At 45.5% G+C, this 27,665-nt stretch overlaps 1 protein-coding gene across 1 annotated transcript in view; it reads left to right on the top strand.

The window, feature by feature from the left end:
• Nucleotides 1-1,562: 1,562 nt before the first annotated feature.
• Nucleotides 1,563-27,665, top strand: part of LOC310792565 (sphingomyelin phosphodiesterase 3-like) — a gene marked incomplete at its 5' end in the record, with an annotated part of 37,453 nt that continues 11,350 nt past the window's right edge. Inside the window, 7 exons of the mRNA XM_083654264.1 lie at nt 1,563-1,864; nt 4,174-4,425; nt 4,755-5,988; nt 20,607-20,682; nt 23,633-23,794; nt 25,216-25,305; nt 27,594-27,657. Of these exons, the coding sequence (XP_083510390.1) occupies nt 1,563-1,864; nt 4,174-4,425; nt 4,755-5,988; nt 20,607-20,682; nt 23,633-23,794; nt 25,216-25,305; nt 27,594-27,657 (2,180 nt within the window). The remainder of the gene's footprint in view (nt 1,865-4,173; nt 4,426-4,754; nt 5,989-20,606; nt 20,683-23,632; nt 23,795-25,215; nt 25,306-27,593; nt 27,658-27,665) is intronic.

The following is a 27,665-nucleotide window of genomic DNA, read 5'->3' as shown; positions in this document are numbered from 1 at the left end:
AGGCTTCTCACATACCGCTTTCAGACAGACACAGTTCTGGGTTCTTCTTTGCATGATGTGTACTGATGCTTTGGTTATTTCTGGTATAAGTCGATGCCAGCTGTAAATGTTGTTGCAATTCCTATTTAAACTTTGATGTGGTCTTGTACCTTTAAGCACCAAGATGACTGCATTTTCTCTTCTTTTCCTATTTGCATAATTGTGGAATTCTGATTGGATGGCCATCCAATGATGTAATCTTGCTGATTGTCTACATAAGGGCTGTCTTAGATTCACATGTCCTCTTACTCCCTGAGCAGAAACATGTTGGTGTGTTTTTTAATCTATAGCCATGTTTAAAATAAAGGCTTTTTAACATTTTCTACTAAAAAGACCAGTGTTGCTGTGGGATTTTTTTAAGGTTTTTTTTAAGGTTTGCTCGCTTCCACTCTCCACAAAAGTTTTTTTCTTTTGTCGGGAGACAAACTTTATTTTTCTATCAGACACAGTTCTGGTTCTGGTTCTGGCTCTGGCTCCGTTCTGGAGTCTCAGAACCATGGTGCTTTCTGGCAAACCAGACCGCGTTCACACCAGTTTAAGTGGAACCAAAGTGGGAGGACATTATTCGGTAGTCCTTCTTCAGTTTTTTAAGTTTATTAATAATTTGGTCTGGTGTTCGAGCGGCATACAACTTGCTCTTTCTTGTACTGCTTTCTAGCTTTTCTTGACATTCGGTAGATGCCCAAATCGCCACTAAACATTTGGTTTCCTCAGGAGACCACTGCAAATTATTTTTCTCCATGTTGTTGCTGCCTTCTTTTTTTTCCTGCTCGTTTTCACAGCCTAGAATAAGACACGCCCACTGATGATGTCATGGTTTGCAAGGAAAAACCAACTATTTTTTGGTTCCGCTGAGAACCAACTTTTTCCGAACCAGTTGTGTTTTCGGTCTGAACACGTCGGCCGTTTCAAATTTGGGTTCGGGAACCGGAAACGGCACGGAGCCCTGCCGGTGTGAAAGCCCTATGAGTAGAGGTTTGCACGATTGCGCTGCCACTGACAGTATCTGTTTCTCTCTCTCTCTCTCTCTCTCTCTCTCTCTCTCTCTCTCTCTCTCTCTCTCTCTCTCTGTCTGTCTGTCTGTCCAGGTCCTGAGGTCATGGTGATGGTTAATGGCCATCCTTTCCCGATGCCGGTGGAGCCCTTACAATCATAGATCTGTCACCAAGGGAAAGAACTCTCATCATGGCAACCCCCTACCTCGAGACTGTGCTACTTGACCCCTCCTGTAGGGGGTGGAATTGCTAAGGAAAGGGGGAAGGAAGGAAGTGAGGCGAAGGTGGCCAGCTTGCCAGTGAAGTTAAACAGCAGTCGCCCAAACCATGTAGTGTACCTTTCTCCAAGCTGGGGGGAGGGTCTACATTTGACTTTTGAGTTATTTTGTGTGTTTTTGTTTGTTGGTCCATTTTCGGACGCGATTCGTGCTCCTTGGCTTTTGAGAGTGCGTGCGTGCGGGCGTGGACGCTGCATGTGAGCTGAGGAGAACGCGATAGCGAGGCAGAGCGAAAGACAGAAGGAAAGAGATGGTTCTTCACACCTCCCCTTTCCCCGGTGCCTGTCTGCACTTCTTGGATGGCTTGTCGTGGAGCTTGGTGTTCCCCTGCTACTGGCTGCTGGACCGGCTCCTGGCGTCCTGCGTGGCCACCTCGCTGGAGAAGCGGCGCCGCTCCCAGGACCCCTGCTCCTTCCTCAGCCTGTGTGTCCTGCTGTCCGCCCCCCTCTACCTGCTGCTCCTCCTCACCTCCCTGCCCTTCGCCCTGCTGGGGTTCCTCCTCTGGGCTCCTCTGCAGGCCGTCCGCCAGCCCTACCTCTACACCTACCACAGGTTAGTGCTGATACCTCTACACCTACCACAGGTTAGTGCTGATACCTCTACACCTACCACAGGTTAGTGCTGATACCTCTACACCTACCACAGGTTAGTGCTGATACCTCTACACCTACCACAGGTTAGTGCTGATACCTCTACACCTACCACAGGTTAGTGCTGATACCTCTACACCTACCACAGGTTAGTGCTGATACCTCTACACCTACCACAGGTTAGTGCTGATACCTCTACACCTACCACAGGTTAGTGCTGATACCTCTACACCTACCACAGGTTAGTGCTGATACCTCTACACCTACCACAGGTTAGTGCTGATACCTCTACACCTACCACAGGTTAGTGTTGACTCACTCTGGGAACCCAGTCTGACGACTAATATGACTAATATGAGTCTGGGACAGACGGTCGATATTCCGGGGATGTGCCGCCCCTTCCGTCGTTTTTTTTACAATCGACGACATTGTCAGGTGAAAAGAAGCAGCTGGCGACTGCAAGGTATCGAAGGAAGCATGTGCTAGTCTACAACTCTAATACTCTATAACTCTAATAATAATTATTATTATTATCTCCACACCTATTGCAAGTTAGTATTTATTGAGTTCATATTATTTAGTGTCTACCACTCAGCAGTGTATCATTATTTCTTGTCTACCAATATCTCAAGTTCTGCAGTATCCCAAGTGTCTGGGCATAAAGCTTCTGAAAAGAGGGACTGCTGATCTGTAAATACGTCCCGTAGCACTAAGTGAGCAGCATATATCTGTGGGGGAGTTGACAATACCAATGACTGGATTACTTTGGTCTGGAACTGAGATTTCTTGCCATAATATGAAAGAGGAATATTTGGTATTTGATTTAAAGTCGAGCTGAAATGAAAAATGATCCCCCCCCCCCCCCCCCCTATTTTAGATCACATCCCTGGGTGTTCAGTGCACCTAATGTATGCCCAAAAAAAATCACAAAAATCAACATTTCTTTAGTTTTTCATGTTTTTTGCACATATTTTCTCTCTCTCTCTCTCTCTCTCTATATATATATATATATAGTGTATTATAGTATATTGTAGAGTCAAACTTAGACACACACACACACACACACACACACACACACACACACACACAGGCACGCATTTACACGGTTCATTTTAAGGACAGCCTCTGACCCACATTCCCTTCAGTTGCTCTCTCCCTCTCAGTCACGGTGCACTCTGTACTCTGTACTCTGTACTGGGTCACTGATAGCATCATAGATGGTGTCATATGTACGTCAAACCATTTAATCTCATGTACACAAACCTGATTATGCCTTAATGTGCACTATAAGTAGCCTATCGGTGACTTTCAATTCATCAGTGTGTAAGCCTGTAACGGCCCCGCCCCCATCCGTGAATGTACAAACGTGCTCCTCTCGGCCAAGATATATAAAATACATTTATATTCAAGACGACTTCCTGACCCCGGGCTCCTGCTTTGACCTTAGTGGCTCCTTTTTCATCATTGGCTGTTAATTTCCATTCTGCATCCACTAATTATGGTTAATATATCACGGTGATTACAGAGGAACATCAGACAGCTCCAATGCCTCTGGTTTGACTTGACCTGGTATATATACAGTATATTAGGGCTGGGTTCAAAAAATCTATTCTCCGATTTTAAATCGATTTTTTTTTTAATCCTTCGATCCTATCGATTCATGTCCAGAGATCGATTTTTTTTTTTTTTTTTTTTTTTTTTTAAATAAACATAGGCTATAATATTATAGGCTGTGTGTTGTAGTTGAAACATAGTTTCAAGTTGACGTTTATTTATGTTTGTAGTTGAAACAAAGTAACAACAATACTGTAGGCTACAGAAATGGAAATGTTTGATCATTAATATCTACTTTTAGAAATGATATAGGCTGAAATCAAATCACTGTGCATAATTGTGAAAGTGTTTTTATTGACAGATGAAAAGGCTGTTATTTACCCTTTGTCACCACTAAATATATGTGTAACTAGAACCATTAAAATTAATAACCGGTCCGCAACTTTTTTCCCCCCATGCATCTACCGGTCCTTGGCGCAAAAAAGGTTGGGAACCCCTGTGTTACATAACTGGACAGTCATGTAATTCAGGTTACAGCTCAAAAACATGTTTTAGTATCACTAACCAAATCGATATTGAAATTAATCGAATCGAATCAGGATTAATCGATTCGGAACCTTGTGAATCGGAATCGAATCGATTCTTGAAATTTGAACCAATACCCAGCCCTAATATATATATATATACTGTATATATTTTTTTACTTACCTTCTGCAGACCAGACAAGCACGAGGCGGAGCAGGGCGTGGCTGGGCCGGGGGGAGCCGGGATTGGGGAATGGAGGCCCCAGGGCAGGAGCTTCTGCTTCTGCAGTGCCAACGTTTGCCTACTGCCGGACTCCCTGGCCCGGTTCAACAACCTGTCAGACACCCAGAGGAGAGCGCGCGACGTGGGGAAGAGGATCCGTAACGGTGCCAGTCGGCCACAGATTAAGATCTACATCGACTCACCCACCAACACCTCCATAAGGTAAGGAAAGCTCGCTCCCTATCAGTCTTAGTGTCTGATTGTGTGTATCTAAGGAAGAGAAGAAAAAAATGCACACTTGAGCTGGCTTTCAGGTCATGAACATCAGAAGAAAGGAGAAGCTGCACACTCGTACCTCTCATGCAAAAGTTTTAATTTAAAATTATTGCCTAATAAGGATTATTAGGCATAATATTAATGCATAATAAGGATGATTATTTTTGTGTGCACATACTACCATTGCTTTGCTTTTGTGAATGACTCTACTCACAGGCAGAGAAAACTCTTTGCAGATGACTTATTTCTTTATTTGTTACTCTTCCATTCATTAGTGCGGCGTCTTTCAGCAGCCTGGCCACAGGTTTCCGGCGCACCTCCTCTCTGGACCACCGTCCAGACCAGACACACACCACCACGGAGAACGAACCCCTCACCGAGTGCCCAATCCACCCCTCAGGTGCCACCGACTGCCCTGTCCACCCCATCGCAGGGGACCACCAGGGCTCCTCTGAATGCCCCGCCCACCCCATCGCAGGGGACCACCAGGGCTCCTCCTCTGAATGCCCCGCCCACCCCATCGCAGGGGACCACCAGGGCTCCTCTGAATGCCCCGCCCACCCCGTCGCAGGGGACCACCAGGGCTCCTCTGAATGCCCCGCCCACCCCGTCGCAGGGGACCACCAGGGCTCCTCTGAATGCCCCGCCCACCCCGTCGCAGGGGACCACCAGGGCTCCTCTGAATGCCCCGCGCACCCCATCGCAGGGGACCAGGGCTCCCCTGAATGCCCCCTTCACGCAGACGGAGCACACAGCACAGCGGACTGCCCCCTCCACTCTGCGGGGGCCAACCACAACAGCTCAGACTGCCCCGTTCACACCGCAGGAGAGGTCCCAGACTGTCGTGTGCATTCCCCAGGGGCTCCGAGCAGCCCGGGCCACCACGACTGCTGCCCCATGCATGGGGAAGGGGCCCCACCAAAGCCCTCCACAGATTGCCCCCTTCATACCTCAGGGGTTCAGATCAGCATCAGCGCCCCGGAGCCGGACCCTCAGGAAGAGGAGGAGGCCGAAACGGGGAATCACCGGCCCGGGGAGGCGGCGGGAGACACGGGCAGCATGACTGCCTCTCGGGAGTCCCTCGCTCGCTACCACGGATGCGACGGAGGGAGGGACGGAGGAGGGGGAATATCCTCCAACAACACTCTTTCGCACGTCCCGCGCACCTCGGTCTTTAAGCGTCCGGGACGGAAGCGCCGGCACGGTGACGACGGCTTCGACCACGAGATCACCGCCTTCTTCCCCGCCAACCTGGACTTCCTGGCTCTGCAGGAGGTGTTCGACCACGGAGCGACCACGCGGCTGCGGCGGCAGTTGCACCACTACTTCCCGTACGTGCTGAGCGACGTCGGGCGCTACGGCTGGAAAGGCTGCTGCTCCAGGTTCAAGTTCTTGAACAGCGGCCTGATGCTGGCCAGTCGCTACCCGATCCTGGACGCGCGGTACGAGTGCTACCCCAACGGGAGAGGGGAGGACGCACTGGCTGCCAAGGGGGCGCTGTTTGCCAAGGTCAGATGCTTTATATGACTTCTCTCTCTACCACTTGTTTTTCACATCGCTCACATGCAAGTTGTGGCTGGAATGCATTCAGAATAGCTGCCGTTCCAGTCACATTGCGAGACTGATCAACACAAAATCAGCAATGCAGCAAATATATAATTTTCCACACAAATACAAATAGGTGCACGCCTTCTATGCCTGAAGCGTTGTTATACTTTCATTCAATTTCAACCTACAATGAAAAGTTTGAGATTATTCTTCGGGTAACTCCATACTAGACTTTCCAGACATCCTCATAATTTCCTTCTTGCTTTTAGAGATTAGCTTTGGAGTTGTTCTATCTGGAAAGTCAAGGTTTACACCCGTTTGAAATACATCTTAACTCATACCCCAGTCGAACAAGCGCTATCCCCTTTTTGCACTTGGCTGGTTTACCAGGCTAGTTAAATGCCGTTCTTAGACAACACCCTTGAGTGCAGATTAAAAAATAACATTATTTGGGTGATCTATGTGAAAATTATGAGGTGAAAATCTTTTGTTAATATGATCCTGGATAATACACGTGTTGGGTTCTCCACACCAGCGCGAAGGGTATAAAGGGAGTGAGAGAGGGAATCTGATTGGTCTGTTTGATGTAACGCCCAGAGTCTGGGCTTTACATTAATCAGACCAATCAGTGTGGCCTGCATAATTCTCGCTATAACCACACCCATTTAAAGCCTTTGTGCCGGCCGCACAGGCATTTTGCGGTGCAGGGAAAATAGCAAAGCGATTGGCCACGCCCCCAATTTGCACTGCGCGTTAAACACGTGCAAGCGCTAAATTAGCACTTTTGCGACGATAGGGCCCGTTGTCTCTCCGAAACAGACACCCTGAATTATTGAAAACACGGTTTCCTGTTTCCTTGGGGGCGTTTTTTGAAGTCAGAATATGAATATCTCTCTCTCTCTCCTTCTCTTCACAGCGACGATGTTGCTTCTTCCACATCTCATTCCATTTCAAACAGAGCTGAACTAACTAACTGTCACTCCACGCCTAATTTCCATGCTCTCCCCAAAGCAGAAATGTGTCTGCTTCATGATGGCTGTTTGAGGCCGTTTCAGCCGAGGGCTATAATCTTGTCATCTCCAAAGCCATTATCTGTAACTTTGGCAAGGCAGTAATTGAATCTGCCCATTAAGTCTATTTATACTAAATTATCATATTATACATTTGTGAAAGAGAGTGTGAAAGAGGGACAGATAGAGAGGGAGACAGTTAGACTAAAGAAGACCTGTCAGCAGCCTGTCTTCATTAAATCACATTAATTAGCTTGACCTAAGCAGATCCAGAATCATATTCATCAACCAGGTGAGGACTCAACCTGCAGTTATGAGTGAGTTTTCTCCATCTAGATTCTAGATTGAAAATGTGTACAGGGTTGTAGCACATGTAGACCTGCGGATGTTATAACTAAACCTGGTTGAATAACACTGTTGAATTGGTCTATTGGATTGCACACCTAAGACGGCTACCAGAGGATGCTTGAATGCATGATGTGAATGTATCATTGGCATCGGTTTCGGTGCTTGAGACTCCGGAAACTGATATGGTACAGTAGCATGGTGAAAGGTATAGAGAGCCAAAGTGGAACGTCACTTCCTGCTTCAGCACTGTACTTGAAATTTTCATCCACCATTTATTTTCCCAAAGACATTTCGTAAAATGCTTATAAAAATAGTTTTACTTGGTCAAATCAAACGGTTCAGATATATCTAGAAAAAGGGGAGACCACATAACATTTCACTCTGACAAAACGTTAAAAAATGAAATTAAATGTGAGTGAAATGTTCTTTGGTCTCTCCCGATTCTAAATATAGCTGAACTTCTTTGGTTTGAACAAGTAAAACCATTTTTATAAGCATTTTACGAAATGTCTATGGGAAAATAAATGGCGGATAAAAATCTCTGGTACAGTGCTGAAGCAGGAAGTAGGCGGTCACTTTGCATCTCTATTTGGCTGAACATTTCCAACATCCCAAATCTCTGAGTCTCACCTGGATAGGCAAGTGGCTGCACTTTTAGTCTTTTACAATGACCATTTCACCATTTTGGCTAGCAGTCTCTAACTGTCCTGTATGGTCTGTTTAGGATTGATTCACGCTGTGGCCGTCTTTTGTACTGCATCCTCTTTGTCTATGAAACGCTGTCGCTTCCATTTATCTGTCAAATACACAAAGGCAGCAGTTTGGCTGTTCTCCTGTGGGAGAAAATGGAGGAGCGCACAGTGTAAATCCTATATAGACATCGTGCTACGTAATCGTGATGAAGTGTTAGACGGTTTGTGTGTTTGTCCCATTGTCTGTGTGTGTGTGTGTGTGTGTGTGTGTGTGTGCGTACGTGTGTGTGTGTGTCCGTGCGTGCTCCTGTGATACAGTAAGTGTTGGCACTCTGTGCGTTCATTAATCAGCTACGTACTGTGACCATCACGACCTGAGCCTGGATCTTTTCCAGTTCCCGCTGGTTAGCCTCCGCTTCACACAACCCCATGCCGATGGTGGGTACCTGTGTGTGTGTGTGTGTGTGTGTGTGTGTGTGTGTGTGTGTGTGTGTGTGAGTGTGAGAGCATGCATTTGTGCATCCATACGTGCCCGGCTTAGGCAATTCCATAGACTGTATAAAAATATGGATGGAGCCACCGTGACGTCACCCATTAGTTTATGGCCTCCTGTTTTGAAGCCACGAGTTTGGCGTTGTGACCGTCGCCATCTTGGTTATTTGGAGCCAGAAGCAGCTAGCGTGAGACCAGGGGTTTCCCACAGAGCCGCAGCGCCGCCTGCTATTGGTCCACGATCTGCGAGCTGCACCATCACTGGACAGGCGACCTGTCAATCACACCCCAAAACATAGTCTGCTTTATCATCTATTTGACTCGAAACGGGAGCGTAATTTACAAAATGAACATCAGGCTGTATTGAAGAAGACTTGAAACGAGCGATTGAGACCATAAACAAGTCATTCGGAAAGTGTTTACTGAGGTCATACATCAAGTGAGAAGTAGGGTCATTTTCCCATTGACTTCCATGCAATCGGACTTCCTGTTGGAACCAGTCAGCGTTGCCAGACGTACGATAATTATCGTATTTGTACGATAATTTCGACCTCTGTACGATGTACGATCAATAATCCCCAAATCCCCCAAATGTACGATAATTTCATCATTTTGTGACACTCAGTCGAATCCTACGTCTATCACTCTATCTGTTTATACAAAGTAAGCACAGAAAACAAATGTACCCTGACTGAATGGGAAAGCAAGGCTTTATTCACTGGCTGGCTCAAAGCTGTTGCAGGGTGTTTTGTTGTTGTTGCAACGCAGGCTGAGATCACAGTGTTGAAAAATCATGGCAAGTCCCAAAAGTAGCCTGTGATCAACCGCAGCCCCCGGACATAGGCGCTGGGGAGGGGGCGTACGATAATTTCACTCCAAAAACGATAATTTTGACCCTCTGGTACGATAATTCAACATTTGCCATCTGGCAACACTGGAACCAGTGGAGTCGCCCCATAGGCAGACCATCAGAAAGAGTGCAGGGTTAAGGCACTTCTGCCTTTGGCTTCGTTTTTCACAAACGGAGCTACTCCTTGCCTAGGTGTGAGCATGCATACCTGCCCTTAGGCAATTCCTATATCCCTCCTATGCTTTGCAGGTTGTGCTGTATATCTAATAGACACACTTCCATACAGCCTGCATGCTGACAGGGTCATCCTGTTAGCTCCTGTTAGCTCGTGCTACCTGCTGACTGTCACTCCAGCTTACATCCCCTCCTCCTGTCCCCGGGTCACCTCAGGTCCCTCTGACAGGCTGGCTGACAGCCAACTGGCAGGGACAGCTCTGGATGCAAGCTGCTTATTCTCTGATGCAACATCAGTCAGTATTAGAGGACCTTGGCTGACGCTGCTTCTAACAATGGTAAACAGAAGGATTCTATATAGTGGCAGAAAATGGTTCTATAGAGAGGCAAAGTGAACGACACTTCCTGCTTCAGCACTGTACCAGAGATTTTCATCCGCCATTTATTTTCTCATTGACATTTCGTAAAATGTTTATAAAAAGAGTTTTACCGGTTCAAAAAAATCTCTGGTATAGTGTTGAAGCAGGAAGTGATGTTCCACTTTGGCTCTCTATAGAGTGCAGTCATGGTTCTCATTGTCTTTGGTCCAAACTGTAAAGTAACTTTAAAGTAACTTTAAGTCCTTGTAGCTTGAGCAGGACTTGTCTGTCTCTCCTTCTCTGGTGTTCATATCATACCAGTTCAGATGAAGACATACTGTAGCTGGATGGATATGAGCATCAGTCCAGACTTTCTAAGCAAATACGGAACTGCTGGCTATCAGATGTCAACATCCATCAACTTATATCCATAGCCCCTTGCATTTTTAGGGTTGTCTCCTCCTGTAGTTGGTAGTTGGATGACACTCTCACTCCTAATGAACCTCTTGTAACTGTCAGTCTGAAAGCTGCATTTTCAGGTGTCTCAGTGCCGTGATTTGGTGCCAGCAGAGTTCATATGGCATTGTTCTCACCTGGCCAAATAAACCAAACTAAAGGGTAAATCAGTTTTAAAATGCACATTCGAACAAACCCGCTGAGAACATGAATGAATGAAGGAGCCCAAAAAAGAAACGCTAACAGGCACACAATATAATAAGAACATCAAGTGCAAGTTCAAAAAGTGCTCAAATCAGACCAAGAACATGCTTGTTGTGAACAACCTTTATGGATCTTTATGGTGCTGTAAAGAACCATTTGAGAATGCATGAAATGCTCGAAATCAGTTATTGAAAGTACTACAGAGAGAAGGTTGGCTTTGTTGTGCCTGATATTCACTCTGCGCCCCCCCCTCCCTCCCTCCCTCCCCCCCCCCCCCCTGCCTCCCCCGGGCATCTTGGCAGCTTTCCAAAACCAGCGTCTTGTCGTGAACTTCCTCCGCGTGGACCTTTGGTCGTTCTCGCTCAGTACTACGAGACACTCTGGCTCGTGTTCTGTTCCCTTCCAGCCAGCTGGGACGCATCTCATTAGATGCAGCTCATTGATGTACCTGATGTTCACGCTGCCTCCCTCTCTGCTCTGTTTGTTCTCTCATAACAAACAAAAACATGGAGGCCCAGTCAAGGTGAACATGTTAAAGTGGTCATGCTCAAGATGGGCTTCTTTGATTTTTAGTCTCCATCTTGGATCTTTCTACAATGCACTTCCCCACCAGAGGTCAATCAAACAGTGTGTCCAGTCCAGTACTGTGACGTCTTTTTCCTAGGATTTTCTGTTGATGCAGTTTGTACGTGTCTTTGTATACTATTTTCTTTATTGTATTTATCCTTTATCTAACCAGGTGAGGAGTCCTATTGTGATCGAAACCTCTTTTTCAAAAGGAGCCCTTTTCTCAGTAAAGACCTACCAGACACGGGCTGTTTAGAACAGACAAATGGAGGTCAGAAAGTCCAGCAACAATTGTAGTAAAGAGAACAACTTGAATTAGACCATGGCGTTTTCGGCTTGTCTGACCTAGTGTCCTCTAGAGAGAGAGTGGCGTCAGCGGAGGACCAAAATGCGAGACGCATTAGCCAATGAACAGCCAGGAATGGGTCTCGCGCTACACAGGGGAAAGAGACCAGCCAATAAGAGAAGGCACACCAAACAATAGTTACACTTTCATGTGTTCATAACTAGCGACGCCTCGAGTCAAATATACGAGAACTTGTCAAACCCCATGTGCATCATTGACTGAAACCATGTCGCAACAGTAGATACTTTAACAACTGAAGATTTAATTAAACCTGATATTAATAAATTGTAATTAAACTTGATATTAATACATTTAATTACTGGCAATTATTACATCATAAGGGTGTAACTTCAATGAATCATTAGTTAATGATTAATCTGAGGATGCTGTGATTTATCTGGTAATTTGTTACATGAACAGGTATTAGAGGGACACCTTATTACAGTACATTCTGACAAGCTATACAAGGAATCAGCGTTCATATCTCAAACACTATACATCACATCGCTTATATTTTGACATTCTGAGTGAGAGCAGAAGTAGCTCAAGAGTCCAATGTATAATCTATGCATTGCACGTTGCGTTAAAGTTGTGTGAACTGTCGCCGTTTTTATAGTGTAAACAACATAGAGTGAGACATTCAAGGCTGGCTCCGTAGGGTCCCATTGCCGTTATCCAATTGCATTACAAGTGACTGTTTCTACAGAGCCGTATTCCATTTCTCATGAACAGCAGCACAGTCAACTCTCTGGAGTGGGCGGATTCCAACGTCTGATTGCAGGCAACAAATTAGCCTAATGGTTCAATTAAGTAACAGCGCTGATGCTGGCATGATTAGAGGTTCTATTCATACTCAAGTTGTAACACGCTTTGGGTAAAAGCAGTGCCAAAATATCTGGTGTGTATAATTACATTATCTCTGCACTGAACTGTGTAGCAAAGTTACACAATGACTTCATAACCTTATACATCTGCTATTATTCCTTCTGCTAATTGTTCTTCTCAATAGCCTCTAATAAGCATGTTAATGTGCACAACTGCTATTTCTCCTCTATAAATTCAATCTCTCGTCAGTTTCACTGTGGGCAACCGTAGTATTGTTTCCCTGTGGATGCATTTCCCCCCCCAAAACAGCAGGTCAGCAAGCCGGAATTGTGTTCCAGAGAGAAAGATGAGGGGGGGGGGGGGATTAATTAAAAAGTGTTTCCCTAACGAGTGAGCCAGTGCCAGCAGTAATTAAAGCTTTTCAATCTATCTCAACATTTATCCCCTCTTATAATTATTTCAAACTACTGAGTTCATGGTTGAAGAGGCCTGAGAGAGAGAGAAAGAGGGAGAGAGAGAGAGAGAGGGAGAGAGAGAGAGGGAGAGGGAGAGAGAGAGGGAGAGGGAGAGAGAGAGGGAGAGGGAGAGGGAGAGAGGGAGAGGGAGAGAGAGAGAGAGAGAGAGTGTGTGTATTGTTCAATATCTACTATTATCGCAGCCGCTCAATATGGAGGAGGCTATCTTGCATTACAGTATAACTATATCAACCTGCCATGTTATCATCCTGTGTGTTTCTTATGTGTATGCATTATTGTGTTTGCCGTCTGGGCACTCATGTAACTGACTGACTCCCAGCATTTGACTGCACTATTACTGTTTATGTCCTTTGCATACTTGTATTTATGTGGACATAAATTAATATTTCAAATGTGTGCGTGCGTGTGTGTGTGTGCGTGCGTGTGTGCATGCGTGCGTGTGTGTGTGTGTGTGTGTGCACGCACGCGTGTGTCAAAACAGGGACACACAAATCTAAATTGATAGAATGGAAATCAATGGGAGAATTTCCCAAATCCACCCCATGCCTTTAATAATGGCCAAAAGGACCTGGAGTCACTATTTAGGTCGACTCAATTTATTGACACAAATTGCTTTTCCTCTTCAGGCCCAAAGCCTCTCTCTGCATCTGTTCAAACATTCGCCAGGGTAACTGGATGCTACAGAGGTCTCAGCTTAAATGATCCTAGCCCTTTTACTAGCCTACTACTACTACCCTGCGTCTGTTTTGGACCTTCTATACTTCCTTTATAATTATTTATTATTTATTTATTTATTTATTATCTCAAAATGCTGTCTTTTTTATGATCAGAAAGACCTAGAAACAAGAGCTGATGGTTAGCTCTTACCTTATTCTCTCTATAATTTGTCTATACGTTTGTGTTTTGTGCTTACAGTATACAGTACATAGCCCTTTCACAACCAAATGCAAGTCAATGGGAGGAGTTGACAGCGAGATAGGCACAGCACAACTTCATTCTAGGCAGCGCCAGCGCTAACAAGAGGCGTTCGCTTGAGATTTGTCTGATGGAGTAAAGTGATAGCCAATCAGCTTCAAGCGGGACTCCATCCAGGAAACTGTAGATTTCTACCACCACCTGGTGTTTACTTTGAGAAAAGGTCCTTTGGGTATTTGTGACTAATAACAGTGACTTACAGGATAACTAACTCCTGCATAAAAAGTTTAGAAACGCTACATTCTCCAAAGAAGACAATGGTGATGCTGCTGCCAAGCCTGGAACAAAGAGATTCACCTGCAGCATGATAGAATAACACATAGGCAGAGGTTCAACTCATCTATAATGACTGGACTATAGCAACATGTCAACCTAAACCACTCATCATAATGGGACTATAGAAAGATGTCAACTAAAATAACTAGGGTTTCGGCCCCGCTAGGCTCGCCCGCTACACGGGGGGCGCCACACGCAGCTCGGCCGCTGCGTGGCCTCGCCTGCAGCTCGGCCGCTGCGTGGCACTGATGACATCACTGTCACTGATGATGTCACAATGCCTATGACATCACCGCTGATGTGACAATGCCTGTGACATCATCAGTGCCTATGACATCATCAGTGATGTCATAAGGGTGATTCGTTATAGCAAATGGCGGTTTTCATAATCAGCCTTTGTTTGGTTGGCTTCCAGTGTGAGATGACCCGACACAGCTCGTTTCAGTTTGGTTTAGCTCCGTGACCCCGTCTCAAATGGTGCGATGAGAGGAAGTGTTTTGGAGAGATCATGTTTTAGCATCTCATATCCTGTCTTCTGATTCTGATTTCATTTCTATTCATACAGAGATTAAAAACACTTTCCACTCATCTCCACCTGAATTCCTTTCAGGCTTCTCTTGTCGGTACACAGGACTGCAATTAGGACCAGCATCTTCTGCATACGGCGGCAGAAGCACATAGAAACATACAGTACAGTATGCACTTTGACCAAATGTAGAAGTCCACTCTGGCTTGCATGCATGAGTGCACGCACATCGCACATACGCACACACACACAAACACACACACACAAACGCACGCACACGCGCGTATGCACACACACACACGCACGCACACACATACACACACACACACACACACACACACACACACACACACACACATACACACACACAGGCACACAGGCACACACACACATACACAACCCAAGCCAGACATACTCGACGAGAAGCCCCTCAGGCCCATTGTGAGTTTCAGGGTGCACACACCTATTCAAGCATGAATAAGCCCCTGAAATATTAATACAGCGTGCAAATAGACAGCATGCAAATAGAGCAGAGAAGAGGGGAAGAAAGCAACCCAATCGCCAGAATCAAACACAAATACAAAAACAACTTTAAAAACTTTCGGCAACTAAAACAACTTAGTTGGAATTAGGATTTTGGTTTGGGTTCGGCTTAAATAACAAACAACGTTAAAATGGCGAAACCCTGCCGATCAACCACGGCCCTCCAGTGGGAAAGGGAGGGGTGTTTACACCCTCCATGCACCCCAACCACAACGCCATTACTGGCCACAGCACTATCTCCATAGCAGACTCTATGACGTGTACGTTGATATACACATGATCTAGAAAGTGTTATGGAACGTTTTGGTTCAGAAACGTGATCTTCAGAAACCTACATTTTATTCTGGCAACCAGGCAGTAAGAAAGGGGGGAGGAGGGGCATGGGGAGAAGAGAGAGAGAAGGAATGAGTTGGCCGGATGGGATTAAGAAAGAATAAGACAATGACAAGATTGAACTCCCCGTGGGAAAATGAGGCTGTTGAAGCAGCAAACGTAATCGGGTAAACACAAGAAAATTTGAATATAAGTGCACAGATTGAATACAAACTAAGCAAATAAAAAAGAATAAAAGTGATAATACAAGAGAAATACATGGGGGGTTATGTAAACATATAACAACACAATCTCCAAAATAATTGACACAACAATTTTACAATAATGGCTCGAAAGTTTTTGGATCTCAACATCCATTTGAAAACAAATGTTGGTTAATTTGAAAAATGTTGCGCAAATAAAACGTTGCTTATGTTTACCAACTGATCAACAGATCAGATTTCTTTTGGAATGCGACCTCAGTGTGACTGTGAACAGACATGTGACCCGTATCAGACTTCATGAGACTTTTTACGTAACTCTAGTCTAGATCGACGAATTCGTCACTATTCTGCGCTGAAGGGAGGGCCATGATGGCAGTCATCCGGTGATCACAAACATGGTCAGTGGAATGACAGTGAGGTTTTAGACCTCACAAGTATTTGGTGTGACACTTCTGTGCAAAGCCAAACTGGAGGTGTCGTATCGTAACCGGTCTGTAATTTAAATCGAAAGTAATGGCCGTCTTAATCTATTTGGGTCATGGCTGAATTTTGGTTCAGCTTCTGTAACAAACTTGGACTAGTCTGTTCTAGTCTGGTCCAGTCTGGTCCAGTCTTTCAGACCGAACAGTCATTCCATTAAGTGCAGCTTAAACTAATGCTACAAATCTTAGACAGGGGGAAGATATCACCTCGAGGTGCGCTGGATTTACTGCGCTCCGGTTCACCTCGAGGTGCGCTGGATTTACTGCACTCCGGCTCACCTCGAGGTGCACTGGATTTACTGCGCTCCGGTATCAAATGTGAGCTTTTTGTGTTCTGTGTTAAACTCAGGCCTAATTAGACTAATGCTTCATTGTTGCTCTTAGGATTTTTCATTAGGAGCTCTGTACAGATAGATACCAGGCCAAAACAGACATCCCATTACTGGCAATCCGTTGCCATTTGTCTGAGTGAAGCTCCCTTCCCCAGTACGGCGGCACTGTAACACCATAGGTATTTGCAATAGAGATAATAATGTAATAATCACATAGTGAATTAATCTTGATGATATGCACATGAATTTGTCTGAATCAAGGAGTTGAGGGCCACACTTACAAACTATGGCTGCTTTCAAAGTGTAGAAATACTACAAGAGTCAAATCATTAAAGTGGTCATCCTTAAAGCCCCCTCCAGTCACTTTTTCATACCTGCACACCATTGAAAACGTACATGTGCACGTGTCTTCATTTGCACCAAAGATCGTCTATTGATAAGAACCAAAGGCTTATACCTTGTTCCACTGCAACATCATGGCTGTTGACTGTTGTCCAAAAAAGATAAGAGCCTCGCTCCTGCCTTCAATATTTTGTTAGTTTGTACTTTGAGATTGTATTGCTAATGAAAAGTGCATTATAAAATGTATTATTATTATTAATATACGATCTTTGTCTCCCTGGCTATTACTGCTCATGCGAACTACCCACTTCTTCTGTTTATTCCAAATATAGGCTATAGGACGAATCAGCGTGATGTCACAACCACCCAGAAATGCGGAACCCCGTGGCAGTTAAAACGTTAATATCTCAAAAATCGCTTATATTTTGACATTCTGACCGAGAGCAGAATTAGCTCAGGGGTTTGATGTATAATATATGCATGTCGTTTTAAAGTTCTGTGAACTGTCGCAGCTTTTAAAATGTAAACAGGGTCAGCCGGCTAGAGTCAGACACTCAAGCTCATGCTCCATAGGGTCCCAATTGCCGTTTCCACCAAGTGACGCGGTTTGTTTACCGGAATGCTGCTCGGCTGATCCCTCGTAAAGGGCAGGCTATGAATTGCTATTGTGTTATATCAATCCTTGACCGTAGCAAAACACACAATTTTGATGAAAATATGGATTATTACTTTAAAAGCTTAAAATAATTCAAGGATAAAATCCTTCAGCTGCCCAAAAATACCTCTTTAATTATGAGGATGGAGCTTTACCCCATCCAGTCCCAGCTCTGTCTTGTTCTGGGTCTTCTCCACCCAAACACTTTCCCACTTCAACCTAACCACCCCACCATCATCGGTTTCTCTCCACCTCCTCCTCATCAGTCCATATCCACCCACCTGCACTCCAGACCTGCATCTCCTCTCGGCTCTGTGTCTGAAGGACTCCTCCACGCTGATTCGTCTGATTAGATGTCGAGCCGTGATGAATGTATTGGAGCTTTCGCTTGCATGCTGGGGGACGGGGGTTTGGAAACGGAGGCTGGCAAGCAATATTGAAAAATGTATAAATAATATGAGGGAATGCTTTCATCAGATATGGAATTTGTCAACAAAACCCAACAAAAAATATGCCAAATTGGAAATGGTTCGTATTCTCTAGACTAGACTGCAGTGGTTCTCAAAGTGGGGTCCGGGGAAGGGGTCCAGGTGGTCCCGGGCAATAAGGGGAATCATTTATTTTCTGAAAACGTTTAAAAAGTAATAAAAAAAAATCTCATTTGTGAAGATTATCCTGCTGAACACAAATATCCACTCCCATAAACGTGTGTTAACCACAGACCTTATTTCATGCGTTTAATCAAAATCCCCATTCTAAAACCCCATAGCCTTTTCCCCTGAAGAACCAACATGGCGGCGATATCTGGCTAAGCCTACAAAAATACGTCATCCCTGCGGTGCTCTATTCCATCCATAAGTACCACGATGACAGAATGTATGACCGTTATGCTCATGAGTTTCACACACTTTCTGTAATAAAACATCTGAAAGCACAAGTCTTATCAGATGGGAAACCCTGGGACAAAATTGTATAAAATGGGGGTCTGTGGTCGAATTTAGGGGTCCTTGACATGAAAAAGATTGAGAACCATCACTCTAAACTAGAGAATTCAAAGTGACGATGTGACTTTCAGTCTCGTATATTAACTCCAGTATGAAACCAGTATTATATAAATAATATTGAGCTTGGATATTTCCATGCATGACATAAGATAATATTTGGAACACATACCTGTACATGACAAAAATAAGATGTATCCTAAGATAATTAGGTCCTCACAATGTGTATTGAGTGCATATTTGACTAGGTATATCAATTTTCAATATGGTCTATAGGCTATTCTCTCGAGAATCTCTGAGATATCCTGTGTTAAAGAAACAATATCTGACACAACGAGGACACTTCTTGATGCTGGTTTTTTCGTAACATCAGTCGTCGGCAGCAAATCGCAATGCTAATGTCCCAGCTAATGCTGCCTGCTACACTGCTACAGGAGTGCAGGAGTGCAGTAACCAATCAGTTATCAGCTGCTACGCTGCTGCAGGAGTGCAGGCTGCAATCAATTATCAGCCACTAATCAGTCATCTTAATTGTCTGAAAGGGGGTGGGGGCGGGGCTGCATTTGCTTTCATGAAAACAATATGGGACCTTGTGGCCGGAAGGTCGTTGGTTCAATCCCCGGGACCGGCACGATAAATCTGGGCGGGTAAAGTGAAAAGGCAGCGCTTGCCCCGCCCTCATTACCACCACTGAGGTGCCCTTGAGCAAGGCCCTTAACCCCAACTGCTCCAGTGGAGCTGCTCAGTGGCCAGCAGATCAGACTGTGGTTGTACTGGTCAGCTTCCAGGTATGAATGTGTGTGTGCAACACAGTCTCACAGAAAATTGTATAATACCAACGATATGGACCAACGTTGCTATTTTACAATTTCGGCTCGAAAATTGTAAAATAGTAACGTTCTGAGATTTTAGGGTTAGGATTAGAGTAGGGGGAGGGGTTAGAAACAGAAAATCTCCGTAAAACACGCCCAAACCACGCCCACCGCTGTAGACACGTACGTTCCCATTTTACAATTTCTTAGCCGACATTGTAAAATACCAACGTTTGTCCACAAACGTTGCTATTTTACAATTTTTTTGGAGATCGGGTTGGTGTGTGTGTGAATGTGAACAGGGCACTCCTGAAAAAGAGAGCATTGCTCTCAGTGAGACTCCCCGTGTATAAATAAAACAAATTTTACTCAAAACGCGTACAAACTATGCTTCCCAGGATGCACTTGGATGTGTACATGGGATCCCATTTACTGCTGTTTTCAACAGGCTACATTAGCTCAGTTTCTATTGTCATAATCAAAACATTGTGTTTATTCAAGCTCGCGTGTGTAAATTGGGCATATTTGATCAGATATCCGTGCTTTCGTAGACATGTTCATGCAAATGTGACATTTTGTATTGACAGTGTGTGTATTCGCTCTTAAATCCATTCTGTGTCACATTATTGCATGTTACTTGATATTTCTTTAACTTATCTCATATCTCATTTCACATCTTCGTTATATTTTCATATTGCACATATTTATTTAACCTCTGTATGGTCTATTGCTGTCATTTTTCCCCATAAGTTTTTTATTCATACACTTCCATCACTACGTTTTTGTGTCATAATTGTTGTCAGTTGTGTTTTTTTTAATACACTCCGTGATAACACTTGACATTAGTTGACATTCAACCATTCAACTGTTTGACTGTGTTTGTAGAAGTTGTTGTAACAGCGTAACAACGCCTCCACCTACACTCTATTATGTAGGTACAGTATGTTCATGAATTGTAACAGATCAACTCCACATTATATACTAAATTTCCCCCAGCTTACTTTTGGTTGCAGTATTTGCTAGTACAATAACCGACAGCACATAAGCTATGTTCCAAACTGTTGCCGAGCAACACAATTCTGTGAAAACCATCTATAGATAATATGTTGAATTGTTCAATGTCAACTAATAAGCTGTTGAAATGTTACAAATTCTCATTCTTATTGCTATTCTCTGCTGTATCCTGTTACTATTTGCTACTGCAACGAGCCACTTTCCCACAGTGATCGATTATGCTATAATATGAGCTGTGTGAACTGTGGATGTAAACTCACCTGTCCTGTCCTGTCTGCCTGTACAGGTCCAGGTGGGCACCTCCCATCAGGAGCAAAGGGTTGTGGGATACCTCACCTGCACACACCTCCACGCCATAGAAGGTACATTTACTCTCTCTCTCTCTCTCTCTCTCTCTCTCTCTCTCTCTCTCTCTCTCTGCATGCATTTGCACAGATGAATATCTTGATCATTTACATGTATTTCACTGTTCTGTACTGTGGAGAGGATATTGCTCTGTGTGTGTGTGTGTGTGTGTGTGTGTGTGTGTGTGTGTGTGTGTGTGTGTGTGTGTGTGTGTGTGTGTGTGTGTGTGTGCGTGCGTGTCGTTGTGATTGTCCTAGGGCTGCAACTAACGATTATTTTCATTCTCGACCATTATTTCCTCGACTAATCGATTAGTGGTTTGCTGTATAAAATGGTGAAAAGTTTTGATCACTGGTTTCCTCAAAGCCCATAAGATGAAATCCTCAAATGTCTTCTTCTGTCCTGACCAACAATCCACAACCCAAAGCTCATCAGTTTAGTGCCATAGAAGACTAAAGACACCAGAAAATATTCACATTTAAGAAGCTGGAACGAGAGATTTTTTTTTTCTTAAATAGTCTAAACGATTACAATTCCAAAAATAGTTAGCAATCAATTTTGTCGATCGACAGATCGAATAATTGACTCTAATTGACTAATCCTGGCTGTTCTAGAGTGTCCACTACCTCTCTCTTTCTCCTCGATCGGGCCAAAACGCTACAACTACCCTCACACACACATAGCGCGCAAGTGTGTCTGTGTATCCAGATAGCCAGATAAATGGGCGCATCAAAACCCTCGGCGCGCCTCCTCCTGCCGTTCCCATGGCGACTGGCTCATGCTGTTTAAGGCGTCACAGCCCTATTTAAAGGCTTGGTCGACGCCTCCCTCATTTTTTACCAGAGACACGTCCCCCACCGCCCCACCGCCCACACCACCCACACCACCCACACCACCCACACCACCGCCCCCACCACCCCCGACTCCGTCCACTGCTATTCCTGGTTCCTACGCTTCACACAGACCTAAATATAGCAACAGCGACCGGGGCTGTTTCTAAAGATGCATCAAACGTAGGGAAGAGAGAGAGACCTGGTTCTTTTTCTGGGTGAGAAGACTTGACTATGAGAATCTTCTTCCTCCTTGGGGCGCATGGTGTGTGTGTGTGTGTGTGTGTGTGTGTGTGTGTGTGTGTGTGTGTGTGTGTGTGTGTGTGTGTGTGTGTGTGTTACATGTATGTGCGTGTGTGTGTGTGTGTGTGTGTGTGTGTGTGTGTTTGTTTTACATGTATGTGTGTGTGTGTGTGTGTGTGTGTGTGTGTGTGTGTGTGTGTTTTACATGTGTGCATGCGTGCGTGTGTGTGTGTGCGTGTGTGTATGAGTCCGCGTGTGCAGTAGGGTCGGACCGATAAATTTGGCAATGTGGACTCTGTCTGTTTCAAGAATTTTGGCCGGCCACAGCTATGCTGTTTTATGTGCGATCGGGACACTTTCAGGAAGTGTAAAGAGCACCCGTGCCGTGCGGGTGACCTGACGGAGCCGGATCTTTTAATTAGGTGATTGCCCTAATTATCTAATGACATCAGTGATGTCATCAGTGATGTCATACCATCACTGATGATGTCATCACTGATGTCATACATAGGCATTGTGACCTCACTAATGATGTCATCAGGAGAGGGAGAGAGACTGGGGGAGAGGAGGAGAGGGAGAGAGACTGAAGGAGAGAGGGAGATTTTGCATGCGCCAATAGGGCAGGCAAGGCCATGTAGCAGCCGACCTGCAGGGCGGGCGAGCCTGCGCAGCAGGCAAGCCTAGGAATGGAGCGCCCTGGTATACAGTATTATATATTAGTAACACTGTGTATGAAGATGTGGACCCAAATGCAGAGATGTCTCTTTACTGGACTTAAAAGGAACAAAAATACAAAACAATAAACACTACTGCCAAACCCACTGGCTGGCTCAGACGCACAGCAGAGTCTGCTGAGCAGACTAAACTAAAAACTAACCTGGCACTAACATGCATTTTCTGTGATCAGATTCCAATCGGATAGTGCTTGACCACATTAACCTGATTACATTTACATCTGGTATTAATATGTGTCTCCAGTGTCCACATTGAGATCAGATTGCGATCGGATCAGGAAAGCTCCACAGCATAGAGCAGCATAACAACAGCAGTGACTGTTTGTTGTATGTGGATTGAGAGGACGCATCGCATTTACACTTGTGTTCAATGTGGTCACAAAATGCGTCCCTGACCACATCCGGAGGTGGTTTGGCCAAATCAAATCACAATCCGTCCTCAATGTGTCTTGGTGGGCATTTACACCTGTACTCTCAAGTGGTCAAGCACTATCAGATTGCAATCCGATCACAGAAAACACATGTTAGTGCCAGGCGTAAATGGCCTATAAGTGTTCTGTTGAACGCTACAGTACCAAAACAAAAACAAACACATATTTCACATGTACTTGAGCTGGAAATAATCACAACACAAAGCCAAAGCCACCTACTCACCCCACAGTATTCTGTACATCTCTTTGTTTCTCACACTCTGTCACCCACACACCTCACCTCTTCTTCACCTTCCCTCTCTCTTCTTTGTGTTATATTGGCTTTGTTGGCAGGCACAAACGGCCAGAAACAAACACTGCCCCAGCAGGAGCATACATAAATATCACTTTAGCAGCATTTGTTTCTGTCCCGCTTATGCCAATTTATAATTAATTTAATATTTTTGTTGTTTCATATTGTATTGTTTCATTGTGTCACATTGAGTCGTATTGTGAGGTCCTTGGCACTACCTACCCAGACAGCTCTCTCCATCCTTCCTCTCTCGCTTTTTCTATTTCTCAGTTCAGTTCAGTTCAATTTAATTCAGACACGCTCAGTGGCTTGACAGGCCACACTGTATTAATTACCCGTCTCTCTACCACACACACACACACACGCACACGCACGCACGCACGCACACATACACACACACACACACACACACGCACACACACTCCTCCCTCCTCCAGGTGATGCAGCGGTACGTTGTGAGCAGTTGGACCTGTTGCTGCAGTGGGGGGCGGAGTTTCGCCAGGCTTCATCACAAGCACCTGAAGGAGAGAAGGTGCTGGAAGACCTGGTGGCCTTCGACGTCATCCTGGGAGACCTCAACTTTGACAACTGCTCCTCTGGTAAGGGGAAGGGTGCACTAGTTGATGTTGACTGTGCCTCTAAACAGCTTGGAAAATTCCAGAAAATCACATCATGGCTTTAGAAGCCTCTGCTAATAATTTACATAATTTGAGTCGATTGGAGGTGTACCTGTGTTAGGGTTAGGTATATATATAGTGAATTATGTTAATTGCTAATTAACACTTTCAGTGCCACGGCCCTTGGGCAAAAGGTTGCTTGCTGTGCCACATAGGCCGCAATGCATTTTAAAACAGTCATATAATTTTTTTAATAATTACTATGTAAACACTGAACACGCACAAATAACGATGAGACTCTCTTCTATCACCTGCAAAAAAAAGTTTATTGATCCCATTTTCCGTTCTTTAGTTATGAGCCGGAGAAGATAGCTTGATTGAACGAAAAAAATACCTTTTTTTCTACGAGCTGAGATAATGAGCCTTTTGTGAAATTAAACATTTCAAGCACATCTCTGACTCTGAAGCTAATTTTCTGATGTCTGGGTCTGTCTGGGTGAAGTGTATGCTGCTCTGCTGCTCTCCGTGCTCCCCCCCCCCCCCCCCCTCAACTGCACACGCCTCCTGGGTGTGTCTTATGTGTCTGGTGGCTCTCAGTCTCTGCTGAGTTTGCTGCGCACACACAGTGAATGGGGCGCGACATTCAGCTTTTTGGTTCCGCGTGTGTTTGTCACGGGCTGGCATGCTTCCAGTTCGGAATAATAATGCTGATTATGTGAATGTGCTGTTTGCAGCGTACATGGAGGTGCTCAGTTGTGACAGCGGATGCTGCTGCTGGGGGCACAGCTGGCGTTGTGCTCGTTTATGGAGGCACGTCGATGCATATGGACGGATGCAATGCGATTTCCTCATTTTCACCAGTGACTATTTCTGTGTGTTTGGCTCCTTTTTCTCTGATCAGGAGAGTGCTGTCGCCACCTAATGGGTTTGTAAAATAGGTTATCGACCTCCAATAGCTACAATATTGTTAGAGGCGACGTAAGAAGCTTAGATCGACACCCCCCCGTCAAAAAAACAATTTGGAGTTATGACGCCATTTGGCGTCGCTGGCACTGTACGGTAAATTTCTAATGACGCCATATGGCGTCGCTGGCACTGAACGTGTTAATTAATTATGTGAATTATTAAGTGAAGAGAGGAACGGACTTCTCTTAACACTCGCAGGCAGTAATCAATAAAGTCATAAGTAATGTTGTCATGTATGACTGTTTTTGCTGAATGCACCCAAAGCTTTCGCTGTCCCTGCATGCATCTGTAATGTGTGTGTGTGTGTGTGTGTGTGTGTGCGTGTTTTTGTGTGTGTGTGTGTGTGTGCGTGTGTGTTTGTGTGCGTGTGCGTGTGTGCATGCGTGTTTGTGTGTGTGTGTGTGTGTGTGTGTGTTGTGTTGTGTTTTTTTTTCCAGAGGACAAGCTGGAACAGCAGCATGGGCTCTTTACTCAATACAAGGACCCATGTCGCCTGGGGCCCGGGGAGGACAAACCATGGGCTCTGGGTGAGAGGACACACACACACGCACACACACACACGCACACGCACACACACACACACACACACGCACACACCCCTCACAAGCCGAGGCACACTGCTCCAGGCTGACGTTATGTATGCAAATCCCATGAAAACACATCCAAACACAGATACTGTGTCGGTGCACATGCACACGCCATCGCATCGGCAGAGGGAAACCATACAGCCGAGCCACACCGCATCTGGTGTACATCCAGGGTCTGCTGGGCCAATATGGGGCTATCAGGATCAATAGGTGCTGCTCCCACTCTCGCCAGTAGAGGGAGTGATTGGGCTGAGGTGGAGGAATGTGTCACTACGTTTGGTCATGGGTGAGCCCGTGTGTGTGTCCGCTCCCAGCACTGTGTCTCAGAGAGGACGCCCTCTCTCTCTCCCACACCGGGGCGAGTCACTCCGGGGGTGGAGCCTCCATCCTCCGTAGAGGACGTGCGCCCACAATCCCAGGCACTGGGCCAGACTGGGTAGGGTCGCAGAGCGCGTGCACAGGGCGCTCACTGCTCCACAATCCCAGGCTCTGGGCCAGACTGGGTAGGGTCGCAGAGCGCGTGCACAGGGCGCTCACTGCTCCACAATCCCAGGCTCTGCGCCAGACTGGGTAGCTTAGGTTCACAGAGCACGCGCATAACCTTCTAAATGAACCACAACTTCACCGTGTGCCCGTGCGTGCGTGCACGTGCGTCACAGGTGCGCTCCAGTATACCTAAACAAATAGCACTAACACCCCCGGGGGGAGGACACCCCAACAACAACCCCCCGTCTGCTTGGGTTTTGAATTTTTTTTGTAGGTCTCAAGGTTGGCAGCTTTGCAGAGCGGACTCTAATCTAGCTCTGTCTGGCTAAATGTGGACTGTGTGAACTGAAAACAGCCAGTACAGTGTGCTGCTGTGCTGCTGTGCTGCTGCTGCTGCTACACAGGCTTTAGTGATGTTAAAAAAAAGGAAAAGGAAAACGCTGGAGGCTTTCGGTCTGGGTCTGGAGCGTTATTTAGGCCAGCGGTATTCCGGGGACACTGTGGGCAGCAGGGGGGGCGGAGTGAAAGGGCTCGTACGTACGGGAAAGGGGGCGGGGCTTATTGAGACGTGGGACGCCAGAGGGACGGGTCCGTCGCTGCTGGCTACTGGCCAACGAGGGGAAGAAAGACGGCAGAGGAAGACAGCAGGAGAGGAAGAATGCATGAAAGGGAAGAGAAGGAAAGATGATCCCGTCTCATCCTGCTTATCCAAAGGAGATTATACCTCCACACATACAGCAGACAGGAAGGCAGACAGAGTGCCAGCCAGGCAGGCTATTGTGAGCAAAACAAAACACCGCAATGTCAACCACAAATAAAACATGTGGCATGAAGTGGTGCCCCGACATGGCATTTTGAAAAGGTTTGATCACCAGAATGAGGAATTTTCTTTTTAAGTACAAGCTTTCGGTCAAACAAGTCGTTGTGCCTTTAAGAAGGTCTTGTTTGACCTTGCTTGTGGTTAATTAAATGAAAGTTGACATAGACCTAAGTGTACAGAAGTTCCTTTCTTTATTCTTACCAGTAACACAGTAGCATGTCCAGTAACACAGTATGTCCAGTAACACAGTATGTCCAGTAACACAGTGTGTCCAGTAACACAGTGTGTCCAGTAACACAGTGTGTCCAGTAACACAGTGTGTCCAGTAACACAGTGTGTCCAGTAACACAGTGTGTCCAGTAACACAGTGTGTCCAGTAACACAGTATGTCCAGTAACACAGTATGTCCAGTAACACAGTATGTCCAGTAACACAGTGTGTCCAGTAACACAGTATGTCCAGTAACACAGTGTGTCCAGTAACACAGTGTGTCCAGTAACACAGTGTGTCCAGTAGGAGGCTCGTTTCTCTACCTGTCTGTGTGGCTGAGTGTTCCTGCCTGACACCTCACACAAGCCATTTTTAAATAGCCGAAACAAACATGTTCCGGCTATTTAAAAATGGCTCTTAGACTTTGTGAAAGCAGACTCTCTTTCATAAGCGCCCTGGCAACCAGCGAGCGACCAGAGGAACTTTACAGAGTGCGGCTGTCTCCATGCAGGAGGGTGTTTCTGTTTAGACTGTGTGTGCTGTGCTGTGACTGTGAGCAAGCGAGTGTGTGCGTTGTGAGGTGAGTGAGTGTGTGTGTGTGTGTGTGTGTGTGTGTGTGTGTGTGTGTTGTGTTGTGTTGTGTTGTGTTGTGAGCGAGTGTGTGTTTGTGTCCTGGCCGTGATGACACTCACACTGTGCTGTCGTTCAACAGGTACGCTCCTGGATCCCAGCGGCCTTTACGACGACGAGGCCAGCTCACCTGAAAGTTTACAAAAGTGAGTTC

Source organism: Poromitra crassiceps (genome assembly GCF_964638095.1).
Source record: "Poromitra crassiceps genome assembly, chromosome: 18".
Lineage (NCBI taxonomy): Eukaryota > Metazoa > Chordata > Actinopteri > Beryciformes > Melamphaidae > Poromitra > Poromitra crassiceps.
This window is presented reverse-complemented; position numbering and strand designations above follow the sequence as displayed.